We start from the raw sequence: 14,085 nt of genomic DNA, 5'->3' as shown, positions 1-14,085 counted from the left end.
CACAGCCTTGTTCACCACCGCGATTGATGTTAAGGAGGCGTTATTCATCACAATAACACCTTCTTCCTGTCACACCCCCCTCCCTCCCTCCCTCCCTCCCTCCCCCACAGATCACGCTCGGCGTCTGCTTCATCCTGATGTTCGGTAACTCCATGCTCCTCACGTCCTTCTACGCCTCCTCGCTCGTCTCCATCTGGGTGAGTTGGACCTTGTCGTCTGATGTATGTGCGGCCGCTGAATGTTCTGAGATAGATGGGGCCTGACAGGAAAAGTTAGTCCAAAGTAATGAGTACATTTGTACAAGTAAAAGGAAATGGACTGAAATCAGAACGCCGTGACTGAGACGGTATGTGCTGCTTTATCATTTTGGGTGAGTTTAAAGTTTTAATTTCCTTTTTTGGGGGGGGGGGGGTTTCCAGGCGATCGTCGCACTGAGGGATCGGTTCGCTCAAGTTTTCAGACCCGGCATCGTCATCTGGGTGCGTACAACTGACTCCTGCTTCTGTGTTTTTTTGTCCTAACTACACTCACTTACTCTACTTTTTATATTTGCTTATGATGATGTTCATAATTCTGACATTTTTCAAAATACTTGAATGTTTTACCATGAAAGAGAAACGAGGAAAGAAAAATAAATCAACATAAATTGTAGGAGAGAGAAAAAAATGAACGTATTAAGGATACAAAAAGAGAGAATAAGAAAACCAAGAATCCCCACATAATCATTTATGCTGTCAGTTTGACATTGAAGTAATTACAGCTTAGAAAATTCCTCTATATTATTGAGTTGCGGGCCTCATATTTAATCCATGTTCTCCACCATCTCCAATAATCAAGTAGAATTAAAATTCTGCTTCTTGTGTTTAAGGAAGGGACTAATTCTACCAAGAAAAAAAAACACATGCAGCCATTTTATATTAAATGTTTGAATTCAGTAAATTACCAGAGTGACTAATTTGAGACACACTATTGATAATTCAGCCTTGATTCTGGACTCCTGTCTAATATTTGGTTTTGTGAGCTCTCATTCAGAGGAACTAAAAAGCTGAAGATAAAGGAGGTTAAAAAAAATTGGCAGAATTTTTTTACAATCAACAACAACAAAGCTCCCAACCGCACAGCACCTCGAGGCCTTGATCCCGGGTTCCTGTCTGAGTTGTGTGTGTGTGTGTGTGTGTGTGTGTGTGTGTGTGTACATGTCTTCCTCTTCCTCCTCCTCAGGTGATGCAGGTGATGGCGTGGGTCGGCTCCACAGTTCTGCTCAAATTCATGTTGTCCACAGTCCTCGGAGCCTCTGATGATGTAAGTGACGGTAACTTCACACTAAGTCCATCCAAATACAGTATGTGTCAGTTTATTAGTGAAGTTGCTCTTCAACCTCCTGTTTGTTTGTTTTTTTAATTCCAGGTTTTCGGTTTGAAATATGTCCACACTTAATTATATTCCTGAGAAGATACTGATGATACTTTTTGACTTAAAGAGTTTCCATGTTTTTTATGGCTACGTGTAGAAAAGTGCAGCAGTTGGACAAAAAACTATAGCGAAGTATAGAACAATGTATAAATGTTTGATGATACTCCATACACTGACTAATCATTAAAGTAATGAGGTTAATCGACCCACAAATTAAAACATAGCTGCTAAGGTTTAGATTGGCCTTGTGAAACTAATGGCCTTATTTTATTATAATGTTTAATTCCACCATCAGAAAAAGGTCAAACTGAAAAATAAATAACATTAAAGTCAGGAATAGAAGAAGAAATCAAAAAATCAAAAAAAACAAAATGTATATAAAAGCTTTCATCTGTTCTCTTGTCCAGGCTCACATCAGTGGACTGATCAAGTCAAAGTTCACCAGCTACAAGGATTTCCACACTCTGATGTACACGTGTGCTGCAGAATTTGACTTCATGGAGTTGGAGGTAAAGTCTGTTTTAACTAAAATCCGGGCCTCCCATCAGAGCTGACATTTATCTTTCTGCCACAAAATGAATGGTGATAAAAACAGAGCTGTGTGTGTGCCGCAGCCTTGTTCACAGATAAAAAAAAATACAAGTCTCAGGCTGTTTGTTGTGAAAATCTCGCCAAATTTTAGCTTTCAAAATGTCGCTCAGGCTCCCGTGAAGATACCAGATATGAAAACCTGTTGTTCTGTATCAAAGCTGGGCTGAGTGTGGAGGGGGAGCCAGGTCTGTGCTCTGTATTTAAGGGGCAAATAGAAACCTGGCAGCTCAATTTGGGAAGAGTTGTGTGATAGACAGCCGCCTGGTTTGTGTATTGTGTGTTTTTAAAACATCATCAGATAGCTGTCGCTAAACTCTCTCTTCTCTCACTTTACCTTACCTCACTGTGTGTCTCTCTCCCTCAGACCCCTCTACGTTATCTCAAAACGTTGCTGCTGCCCATCAACATGCTGGTGGTTGCTCTCATTGCTGTCAGGGTGAGTCTCATTCCTCGGAGATGGGGAAGCAGTTTTGTTTGTTTTAGAATAAAAGAGCGTGTTACAGAAGGTCTGGTTGCAAAACATACTGAGGACATAAAGATGTGTGAAGTGAAACTCAAAGTCTGTGGCAAAAGAAGCAGCTGTGTTTCCATCATAGGCTTCATCAGAAGTTAATTAAACATGAAACTTTATGATGAAATAATGCTGTTTAATAACTTTTTTTAATATACAAAAAGCACACAGATAAGTTGGAAGTGCTGCTGTCATCCTTTCAAGCTGCATTTATCCCCAACAACCTCCAGCACAAAGACGGTCTGCATGTAACCTGACAGACAAAACCAAGGGCGAAAATACAGTTTTCAAATGCCTTGCTGAAGCTTGTGAAGCTTAATTGCTCAGTGAAAATGGTTGTGTGTGTGTCTGTGTGTGTCTGTGTGTGTCTGTGTGTGTGTGTGTGTGTGTGTGTGTGTGTGTGTGTGTGTGTGTGTGTGTGTGTGTGTGTGTGTGTGTGTGTGATTTTAGAAACCCTTCTCTCAGTAGCTGGACAGTTGCATGACTCTCGTTTAGAGAGATTTTAGTCATGAAATCAGACTGTAAAACTACAGGAGACTGAAACTGATTTTTAAACATGGCAGTGACTTATCCCCTGATTCCCAGTGGAAATTATGTCCTTGCATTTAGTAATCAACAATTAACAGCATGGTTTTACTGTAGTAAAGCCGCAGGCTGCAAAAAACAATCACAGTTGAGCTTATTATGCATCTAGTCAAGGCTGCAGGTTTGGGTCCAGGAACTATGTAAATTACTGAATTAATAATGCACCAACAATACTTTCAAATTATGTTTCGCTCCCTTGACACAATATTGAGATTTGACCTGGAAGTTTATGATAAATAATGTATTTCCATCTTCCCTGCTTTATTTTTGATTGATGTGATTTTTATTATTATATCAACTGTTTAAAAAAAAAAACAGAGTGAAAATTCATTTTAAAAAAGACCAAATAATACATCTTGTAGTAAATAGAATGACATGAAAACTTGAGAAAAGGAAACGGCAACACAAACTGTTTGAATATGAACAGCACATCATGAAATCTGTGGGAAATGAGGGGTTCGTCTGTGCAGAGTGCGGTGGCAGAAATCACACGGATGCTGCAACTGTCAAACAGCGTCAGGTCCGCAGCGTGAAGTCTCCAGTCTCGCCTCTCAGAACAATACAGCAGGCACTCAAACATGAAGTTCAAATCACTTTAGAGCCTGGAGACGCTGCTTCGCCGCTGCAGGAAAGAAGAGCCGGGAGTCTTATCTGCTCTGGTTACCGCACACACATTTCTACCCCTGAGTAGAGCTGCTGCCTTGAAACAAGCAAGAGCCCCTTTTTCAAATTCTGGTTTTTATTTTCAGAAGCTAGCTGTTGTCTTATTTGCTCTGAATGGGATGCGTAGTTAATGTTTACATGGGTATATTTAAGCTTTTGGAAAGCTTTGGGGGAGATTTATATTTATGAGTCAGCTAAATAACAGAAACACCTCTCAGTCTACCTCCTCCGAAATGATCACGCAGCTGAATCGATGTCTTTGATCACTGAAAGCTTCAAGATCTCTTGCAGGGCTGTTGGAGTAGGCTGCATTAGTTTTTAGCTTTGTGTACCTAATAAACTGCCAGCTGAGTGAATTTTTTATTTTTTGGGGGGGTGAACATCAGAAGGAAAAAAAAAAAAAAATGAAAGCAACTGCTCTTCATGTCGTCTAATCTCATTATGCCTTGCCCACGCTAAGCTAAGAATACATGAGTCGACGTGACAAAGCATGGCAGGGAATACATGAGCAAGCTGTTAGGAAGAGGCGTTTTTTTTATTCCAACAATTTGTCCCTTTTCAGACCATCCAGGACGTAGTCCGCTTCCTGAGGGACGGAGGGAAGGCGTCTGGCAGGAGCGACGATGCTGATGAAGCTGCAGGGTGAGGGACGCCGAGGCCTCCTCCCTGATTTCCCTGTATTGACCAACAGTTTTAAAGGTCCCATATAGTCTAAAGGGAGATGTCCATGTACTGTTTGATTATAGATCAGGTCTAGCTTCTATATTAATACTGTGAAAGTATCAAAGCCTCAGTCCACTGAGAAATGTTCACAGCCTGTATTCAGAAACTGAGCAAGCCCCGCCCAACTTGACTCACCATCCAACCTTGCAAGATTTGGTGTCTCTATGTGTTATCTGATATCTGCTATATTTTTATTGGATCACTCAGAAAACAGTCAGCCAATCAGAGGAGAGACTCCGATCCTCCTGTCTTCTGATTGGCTCACCGACCTGTTGCTAATGGAGCTCCAGCTCCAGTAAAACACTGGAAAGTGTAAAATATGGGACCTTTAAATCTGGGAAATAGAAAGAGAAATCATTTTGAAATGTTCTCACAGTGTAGTTTATATATTTCTGTCTGCTCTGTGTTGCAGGTCTGAGATAGCTGCAAAAGGAGAGGTGAGACCAAACCCCCTATGTCATTGTTAAGTATATGCACAAGCATCGTCTTGGTAACAGTTCAGTGTGAACTTTCAGACATTTCTACAGCGTTGTTCCATTACTCTTAACCTATTTTATTAGATTCCTGCAGTACACTTACATCTGCTCAGTTACTGTGTCCCTAAGTGATTTTCATCCCTTTTCTCATTACTAAGAAATGAAAGGCAGCTTCTCTTCTGCTACGAAATCTCACTGTGCTGCCTTTTGTTCTGCTGCTTCGTCTCATTTTCTCTAATATCCCCCTCCCAGGGCAGGAAAAGAAACGTTCAGATGTTCAGCCACCAGCCGCCAGTGTCTGGAAGCTTCCACGGTTTCCCAGATAATTGCTTTAATGTCTCTATATGACTCGATGAGTAACGCTAGGAGGGTTCTCGCTCCTCACAGGAAAAAGCTGTGTTTAAAAAACAAAAAAACTTAACACACTTAACATCAAAGCGTCATGTAAATGTCGACATATACAGCCTGCTCACAAACTGTCGCTCTTAGGGTGACAGGGAAACTTCAGAAAGATTTTTCTTAAGATTTAAAATTGCCAATGCAACCGATGTAGCATGACCCTAAAATACACTGCAGAATTAACAATTAATAATTAACAATTACAATTAATTCCGTCTGTGGTGTTGAATCCAAAGCATTTCCTCACATTACATCACAGTTTACTGACCTCAGGGCAGCCAGTTGGTCAGGCAGAGAGAGCATTTTAGGAATTTGAAGACATAAATAAAGACTGAATATTTAATTTTTCCCATCTTCAGCTTGTAGTTTGAATTTCAAAGACAAAAGTACAGCCCTGTTATTGATTAATCTACTTCTAAAAATCGTTAAAGTGTTGGAAAATTATGAAACTCCTTGAAAGCTCATGGTGACGTGTTCAGATTGCTTAGTTTTGTCAGACCAACCATCCTAAACCCAAAGATATTTATTCTATATGGATATAAAATGAGAAAAACTGCACATTTTTAAAGGTGCACTGTGTAGTTTTGGACCACTAGTAGCACTATGGAGCAAGTAGGTTCTCCTTTGGTTTGTTTGTGTGTGAATGTGAATGGTGGTGTGAGTGGAGGTGCAGTGTGTTGTCCACTAATCAACAGGTTGGATCCTCAACTCCTCCTGTCCACATACTAAAAGTTAGTCCAGCACCTTGGACGGTAGCGCTGTGAATGATCTGTTTTGCAAATGTTTTATGAGGAAGGAAATACATTTAACTTGTCACAGCTTGATCAGAAACAGAAAAAAAATCTGAATCGAAATAAAACTCAACATGGCGCCTTTAACATTAGATCTGAGCATCACATTTACTGTCACAGTCATTGTTAATTAACTTTGTGTCAATCAACTAATCTTTTCAGCAGCAACTAAAAGTCACAAGAGTGAATGAAAATCAACTTTCATACTCATGTTCATCTTAAATCTTAAATCTAGTTTGTATTCAGAGATCAAAGTTGCCAAGATGTGAAATTATATATAGAAGGATTTTAAAGATTCCAGCTGTGGTCATCTGGATCAGACATCTTGGTCTGAGTTTTGTGTTTTTCTGCCGCAGCTGATCCTGATAGATCATTGTAGTTGAAAAAGGTGACCTCACAAGCGCTGTTATTTTATTATTTTCCATGTTATTTTCTCTGCACCTTGTTGTCAGTTGTGATGACAGACTGTCTGTGAACCTGTTACCCTCCAGCTGGTGTACCACAGTCTGCAGCTGGTGGCGTTTGCTGTCCTCGCCATCCTCATCATGCGTCTGAAGCTCTTCCTGACCCCGCACATGTGCATCATGGCCTCGCTCATCTGCTCCAAACAGGTCTGCCCCTCACCGCGAGGAAAGGGATCTAACACCATGAAAGACTCAGATATTTGTTTGATTAACGTCATTAATGTTTGAGCTGTAAAGAGAAGGTTGTTGAACACACACTGTGATTCAGTAACGCTCTCTCTGCTTGTCATGTCAGTTGTTCGGCTGGATCGGGGAGAGGTTTAAGCACCAGATTGTGGTGTTTGCCGTCATGGCCGTCATGGCTGTTCAGGGAGTGGCCAACCTGCAGGCCCAATGGGCGATCATCGGAGAGTTCAGCAACCTGCCACAGGAGGAGCTGCTGGACTGGATCCAGGACAACACCCGTACTGGTAAGTGAAGCCTCCTGCCGCCATGGTTACAGTGAAAATAATGACCCTGATCGTTCTGATCGCTATAATGAGTTGGATAGAGTTACAGGAAAGTTGATTGAGAATCATGTTTCTTTCATATCCACATAAAGAAATGCATGTGATGCAGTGTGTAAAGCATTTAAAGTTACAGAAAACATCAAACAATGACTCAAAACTCCACCAACAGCTGCGGTGCCGCCTCCTGAAACAGTTTACAGCTCAGTTTGTTTTGGGTCAAGTTGAGATTTGCGCTGAACACAATTCTCCTGTTCTTTATCACTTGGAACGAACTCAGTGGAAGTTTCATGGTGAAAAAATCACATCCAACACCTCACAGATGCCAAGAAGTCACCTCCTGTCAGCACTAATTACACTAATGACTGTCAATCACAAATCAAAGGAGGCGCCCGGGGGGGAGCAGCGTTCCTTATGTGGAGCAGTTGAACTGAGGTAAAAGAGTTTAAAACCCAGAGTCTGAACCAGGAAATAAAGATTTTAGGGAAAGAAACAACATTAAAGCAATTTACAGCAATTATTGACTGTAGACTAAGAGATGATTGCAAGACAACGTACTTAATTAACTCTTAGTGAGTTTCCTTAAAACATTAACAATGTTAGATTACAGCAGAAATTCTACATCAGGGGTATTCAATTAATTCACTTGAACAGCTTGAGCTCCTCCTTCTCTCTTTCTTTCCCTTTTACATCCCACTTTCTCCACCTTCTCTTGCCTCGTCTCTCACCGTGTCTGTATCTCGCTCACTGACTCGAGTGGCAGTGATTGGTTGAGTAAGAGTCACATGACCAGAGCCGTAAAGGATAAAAAAGCTGTGTGAGTTAAACACTCTGTGAAAACATGATAATTCTCAATAATTTAAAGCGTATACGTCCGAGTCCGGAAAGGATGGGGTCTGGATCCCAACCTGGACCTCGGTCTGACGATTAGTGACCTCACTTCCAGATTATATGAACCTATTATATAAGTTCACAGTGAGTTGATACGGCACACTGTGTCAAGAAAGCCCCTGGTTCCACTTTATATGTTATTGTAGGGAGCAGTAATGCACATTACAGCTGACTCTGCTCAGACACAGGGATGGGTTCAGCTGGTCGGTTCTGTTTTGGGTCTGATGCCTGATTACCTAGATTGTTAAACTCCAGTGTTAATGAATCCCTCATCAAACCTTTTATCTAAGAGATAAGAGGAAAACACGCAGATGTGAGGCTGTAGCTGGTTGAAATAACAGGTATCAGCCGCCTGGTCTGGTGTTAATGTGCTCTCTGTAGCTGGCGTCTGAATTCAGACAAAAGACACATCACTCTGTAACGTCACTTTCTGAGTGCAAGCAGATTGTTTGATTTTGTAATTCTTGGTAATTTGAAGGTCTGTCATTATTTAAATGAATGTTTAGCTCTGAACTGTGTGTCCTATTGAAATATCGTCTGTTTTTGAAGCACTGCATAAAACTTTTCAACCACATTTTACTAAGAGATTTCTTTTGACCAGAGTCTGTTATTCTCTATCTATCTATCAGGACATTATTGTATTCTTTTATACCGTGACCAGGTGTTGGGCTTTTTTCTGTTTGTTTTTCTGTGATACAGATTCTGTGTTTGCGGGAGCGATGCCCACCATGGCCAGTGTGAAGCTGTCCACAGGTCGACCCATCGTCAACCATCCCCACTATGAGGACACTGGTCTGAGGTCAGCGGAGCTCACAGCAGATCAGATCAGATCAGATCAGAGACATAACTAGAAAAAAAAATAATCCAGGTTCCAGTCGGAGTCTGTGTCCTGGTCAATATACAACATATACAATACAACCGCACACAGCAGGATATTTTTCATTTAATGCCAACCAAATCCAACCAACGAATTACAGGAGAAGAAGATTTCTTTTTAGTTTCACATCTATAATCAGAGTGCCCTGGATATTTTTTCCGACTGCCATTGTACAGTTTCAATTGTGTACAGTTGTGGAGAGGAGAAATTCTTTAAATATTAACTGTGTTATCACAAATTTGACACGTGCATCACATCATCATCATTATAGAAAACATCAATTATTATCAAAACTTGACATTACAGTTTTTTATACAGTAAAAATGTCAAAGGTTAAATCACTGCTACTTTTTATTTCATGAACTGAATTAAACAGTAATTGTGTGAACTAAGTCAGTACCTACTAACGTCCTCTTTGCCGTCTGTAAAGCATGGGGGTGGAAATTATTTATATTAAGTATCAAGATTTATTTTTGAATTTTACAGAGGCTGTTGTGTTATTTGGGGGTGGGAGGGAGGTTTAAATGTTTGTTCTGTTTACTTTGTTATGAACAAAAGCTAATCATAAAAGTATTGAACAAAAAAAAAAATTAGAGTGGGGGTGGAAATATTATTTTGGGTTTGTGTGGCACAGGAACTGTTGCAAAGTGAGAAGAGAGTGGCTTCTTTTGCTTATTGTTAATTGTCTATTTGTGTTGTGTTGTATTGTGTTGACTGCAGGGAGAGAACCAAGCTCGTCTACTCCATGTACAGCCGCATGTCTGGAGAAACAGTGAAGAGGAATCTGATGAAGCTGGGGGTGGACTTCTTCGTCCTGGAGGATTCCTGGTGCACCAGGCGAACCAGGTACTCCCAACACCGCCAGTGCCCTCTCACAGAAGAGTTCACATTGTTGCCTTTATTTCAGATTTTGTGTAATCTCCTTTCCTTCTCTTTCTTATTCATCTTTTTTCCGTCCGTCTCTCCTCGCCCAGGCCTGGGTGCAGCATGCCGGAGATCTGGGATGTTGAGGATCCCCAGAACGTTGGTAAAATCCCCCTCTGCACCCACATGTCCAGGAACTCACGCCCCCACTTCACCACAGTCTTTTCTAATGACATTTACAAAGTTCTCAAAGTCCCCAAAGTCACCAAAGACCTCAGATAACAGCGCTGGATGGGCCGGTCCAGCACCAAACGTCTTCTTTCCACCACTTCTTTTTTATATTCTTTTTTTTTTTTTTTTTGGTCAGTCACTGCCGTTGCTGCTTTTTACCTCCCAAAACTCAAACTGGTTCCCCCTTTTTTCGCGGTGCTTAGATTCATTGAGTGGTGGACAGGTAACAGGTTGGATATGCCAAAACAATGTGCCATGAGACTCTCCGCTCTTGGTAACCTCATGGTTCTCAGTATTTCCCTGTTGATGATTCCCTGATGATATTGCCAATCATCCTTCTCGCTGCGTCTTCGTCATCCGGCGACGTCTCCCATCATGCTCCAGTCGGTACCCAAGTGAAAGCCAAAAGGTGTTGTAGCTCCTCGTTTAGCTTGTTACATTAGTTCTGTTACAAACAGCCCTTATTTGAAGAGAAGCTGTTCAGAATTCATTTTTCACTTTATGTAATAACGTTTCTGTGACTTTCGCTTAAGAAGTAAATTTTGTCTGGCAGGACCAATCGATGATGTCCACATACTGTGAAGCAATACCCTTTGCAAACTTGACAAAAGCTGACTTCTTCTATCGTCATGCACAGTGTTGATCTGTGAAAAAAAAAAAAAAAAAAGATATCAGATTTTTTTTATAATTTATTTGTGTGAATATTTTTATGGAAATTTTCTTTTGAAGCCAACAGTGTTTTAAGAGTCTTGAGAATCACAGAGAAAAATTCTGTTTATTGTGTTTGGAAGCTTTTAAAATCTTTTTAATACATATCATTCAGCATCAGTGTCCAGCTCCGTTCCACTCAAGAATAATTCAGTTATAAACTGTTTTTTGTTTTTTGTGGCCAAACATTGTAAAAAAAAAAAAAAAAACAGTAGTTTTAACCTAACTGTGCCCTGTTACATCATCTTTGTAAATACGCAAACTGTTGTTTTGTACAATACCGACGTACGGCCTTTAAAAGGTTCTTTGTGTTTTTCTTGAATTATTGTTTATTGCCAAAGGAAAGTCTTGTGATCAAAGCTGGGTGTTCGGGGTTCTGTAGCATCAGTGTGTGAGTTCTGTTACAGCCAATCCAAACTATTTGTAGCAGTGAATTTAATGTAATTGGTAACAGGTGTTTGGTTTGTCCTTGTTTTGGTTTGAGCCACAATGATGATTGTTTATTATTTTAAGAAATATGATTAATTCGCTTCCTTGCCGAGAGTTGAATGAGAAGATTGTTACGACTCATGTCTGTAAATGTGAAGTTACAGCTGGCGGGGCTTTTAGGCAATTCAAAGTGCTTTACAGAGGCATATAGTATTAAGATGACAGTGCAATAGCATTTAAAAACAATAAAAACCAATTTGAATGAATAAAAGTATTTAAAGAAGTCAAATCAAGATTGCATAAAATCTGGTAAGAAACTGAGGACACCATTTGTGATAGAAGACATTAAAAACAATCAAATGCAAACATGGCACAAGTTTAAAAAGATGTTACGTATGTGATGTATTGGCAAATATTAATGTTTTAAAGGAGCTGTTTGTAAGATTTGTTATTGCTATATAGCTAACCTTAGCATCAACAGCTGTTAACTTCAGCAACAAACTTCATTCCTTTTATCGCCAAGAGCTGCCTCCAGTGGTGGAAAGCCACCCTCTTGTTTTGCTTCTATTTCTATCACTTTTTTTTCTTCTACTGAAGTTAGCATGCTACTCAGCTAGCCCCGGCCTGGTTGGCCCGTCTCGTCACTTTCCGAAACCGAGTAAATGTAGCGTCCACTCTGCTCTGAAGAAGTAGCTGCTCAGAGGACGTATTATAACCTCTTGTATTGTAAACGCAACAATGACTGAAGCTCTCGGGAAGAGCTGGTAAGTAAACAGCTGTTAATGCTAACGTTAGCCATGCAGCAATAGCTAAACTTACAAATAGCTCCTTTAAGCCCTGATTTAAATGAGCTGTTTCAGCAGATCTCAGGTGTTCAGGAAGTTTGTTCCACAGGTGGAGAGCATAGCAACTAAAAGCTTGGTTCTGATTCTGGGAACACTGAGTGAACCTCCCAGATGACCTGCGGAGTCTAGGAGTAGATCGGGGATGTATTTGGCCTCAAGAACATGTAGCGCTTTATCGACAAGTAGTAGGATTTTAAAATCTGTCCTCTGACACACAGGAAGCCAGTGCAGTCATTCAGTTCTTAGCACAGCATGGAGACTGGAGGCAGGGGGAACCACAGGTTGTGGAGTTGTGTGCTGGACTGTATCTTAGTCCAGGTGCTTCTTTAATGACAAGAAAACAAATAAGTGTATTGTCCGAAATGTTGCTTTAACAGAGAGGAGCCGCCATGTTGAACTGAAGAAAGCAACATCGCTTCATCCTCCTGCAGGAACATGAATCTAAACGTCCACCACACAGACTCAGTTTTCTGTTACTCCAACATGGCAGCATGTCCTTCACAGTCATCGGTCACTTCTTATCAGATATCCCAGGATGAGTTTAAACAAAAAAAAAGAAAAAAAGTTTTTTCTTGGCGTTAATGTATTTTTGTTGGTTTGTAACAGGTTGAAATCATTTCGGTACGACACACCTCGATGGATGATTTCATTGATTGGGCATCAGATTGAGATGAAAGAACAAATGAGATTAGTGCAATGTCACTTTTAAACAAAAGAAACACACATTCACCATCCAAAAAGAGCTTCTGAGCGGCTGAACAAATCACACAACTCACGTTTATCCCCTTATATCTCGTGCAAGTGGTCTTGTGAGTCAAGTGCCCGTTTTTTTAAAGGAGTGAAGCTGTTGTCACACTTCCCCAAACACTTTGACATGAGTAGTTTATTCCTGTCGCAGGCGTAGGCGTGTTTCAGATGTCTTTTATAATATTTTGTCTATTTTGTCTGTATTTTAAGAAAATAAAATATTTGCCATCAGCAGTAGAGCTTTTTTTTTTTTTTTTTTTTGTGTTGTAATGTTATAAAAATGTTTTGCCCCACAAAAAGTCAAGGTCGGTCAGTTTGAGAAGAACCGCTCTAATATCTGCTGTATTTGTAAATAAAACATGTGGAAGTGGATAGATAGACTGTGTATAAAGATGGACGTAGTGTCCGGGGCTGAGAAGTGAAGCCGATGCGAAAGTGCCTTAAAGGGGACCTATTATGCAAAATGCACTTTTCCATGGTTTTCTATCAGTAGTATGTGTCCCTGGCGTGTCTACGAACCCCCCAAACATGAGAAAAGTCCATCCTCTCCGTCTTTTGCTTTCTCCACCTTTCAAGAAATGTGTGCTCAAACGAGCGGATTGGAGATTCTCCCCTGGTGACGTCAAGAAGGGCGATGCCCCTCCCCCCGGGTGGGTGACGCTCCCCGAGCTAGGTGTGTGTTCCGCCCCCTGAGTCCGTGTTACAGACGGTATCGTTACTTCCCTCGCGAACACCGGCTTTCGGTAGAACAATGTCGAAGGTACGAGCGAAACACAGTAGTTGCTTTGTTGTTGGCTGCACAAACCAACACAGAAGTCTTTTTTTAATCCCTACGCCCGAGGATCTGAAGACCCAGTGGATTAATTTTATTTTTGATGGAAATGTTCCCGCTCCAACTCCGGAAGTGTTGTACGTATGTGCTAACCGTTTCACCTCGGACTGCTTTCTCAACAAGGGCCAGTACAACGCAGGATTTCTTACAAGTCTCAAGATAAAGCTTGGATCAGTACCGACTGTCCGTGACCCAACTTTGAACTTCGGAGCTGTAAGTTTTACATTTTTATGTTGCTTTACTGTTTGTTCACGAGAGCCTGTTGCGTGTGTTATTAGCATGGCAGCTAACGTGGCTAACGTTTAGCGTTGTCGACACGCAGCCAGGTATAGCCGGGTACAGATTGTTTGTAATTCTTCTGCTTGGTATCGCCGTGTGACATTGATTAGAGCCACCCTGTTAAATGTATTATACTTTAAAGGCGTTTTAGCTGTCTGTAAAGTCAAGCAGGTAAAATTCGGACTAAAAATAAGCTCGTAGTGATTAGCATAGGTGTCCGGGCTTGTTTATTAGTGCTGTGAAAGTTATTATTGAGAGTC

General features: G+C 40.9%; 1 protein-coding gene across 1 annotated transcript in view; it reads left to right on the top strand.

The window, feature by feature from the left end:
* The window catches only part of dpy19l1l (dpy-19-like 1, like (H. sapiens)), a 29,924-nt gene extending 16,976 nt beyond the window's left edge, over positions 1-12,948 (top strand). The window contains exons 11-22 of the mRNA XM_023393435.2: positions 111-197; positions 420-479; positions 1,222-1,302; positions 1,821-1,922; positions 2,369-2,440; positions 4,326-4,405; positions 4,899-4,923; positions 6,644-6,763; positions 6,912-7,086; positions 8,713-8,812; positions 9,611-9,736; positions 9,865-12,948. Coding sequence (XP_023249203.1) covers positions 111-197; positions 420-479; positions 1,222-1,302; positions 1,821-1,922; positions 2,369-2,440; positions 4,326-4,405; positions 4,899-4,923; positions 6,644-6,763; positions 6,912-7,086; positions 8,713-8,812; positions 9,611-9,736; positions 9,865-10,036 — 1,200 coding nt within the window. The 3' untranslated portion in view covers positions 10,037-12,948. The remainder of the gene's footprint in view (positions 1-110; positions 198-419; positions 480-1,221; positions 1,303-1,820; positions 1,923-2,368; positions 2,441-4,325; positions 4,406-4,898; positions 4,924-6,643; positions 6,764-6,911; positions 7,087-8,712; positions 8,813-9,610; positions 9,737-9,864) is intronic.
* The last annotated feature ends 1,137 nt before the right edge of the window (positions 12,949-14,085 follow it).

This window comes from Seriola lalandi, unplaced genomic scaffold, assembly GCF_002814215.2.
Source record: "Seriola lalandi dorsalis isolate HSWRI2012SDOR001 ecotype SW California unplaced genomic scaffold, Sedor1 jcf7180002054934, whole genome shotgun sequence".
NCBI classification, from domain to species: domain Eukaryota; kingdom Metazoa; phylum Chordata; class Actinopteri; order Carangiformes; family Carangidae; genus Seriola; species Seriola lalandi.
The sequence above is the reverse complement of the archived record's forward strand: the minus strand, read 5'-3'. Positions and strand labels throughout refer to the sequence as shown.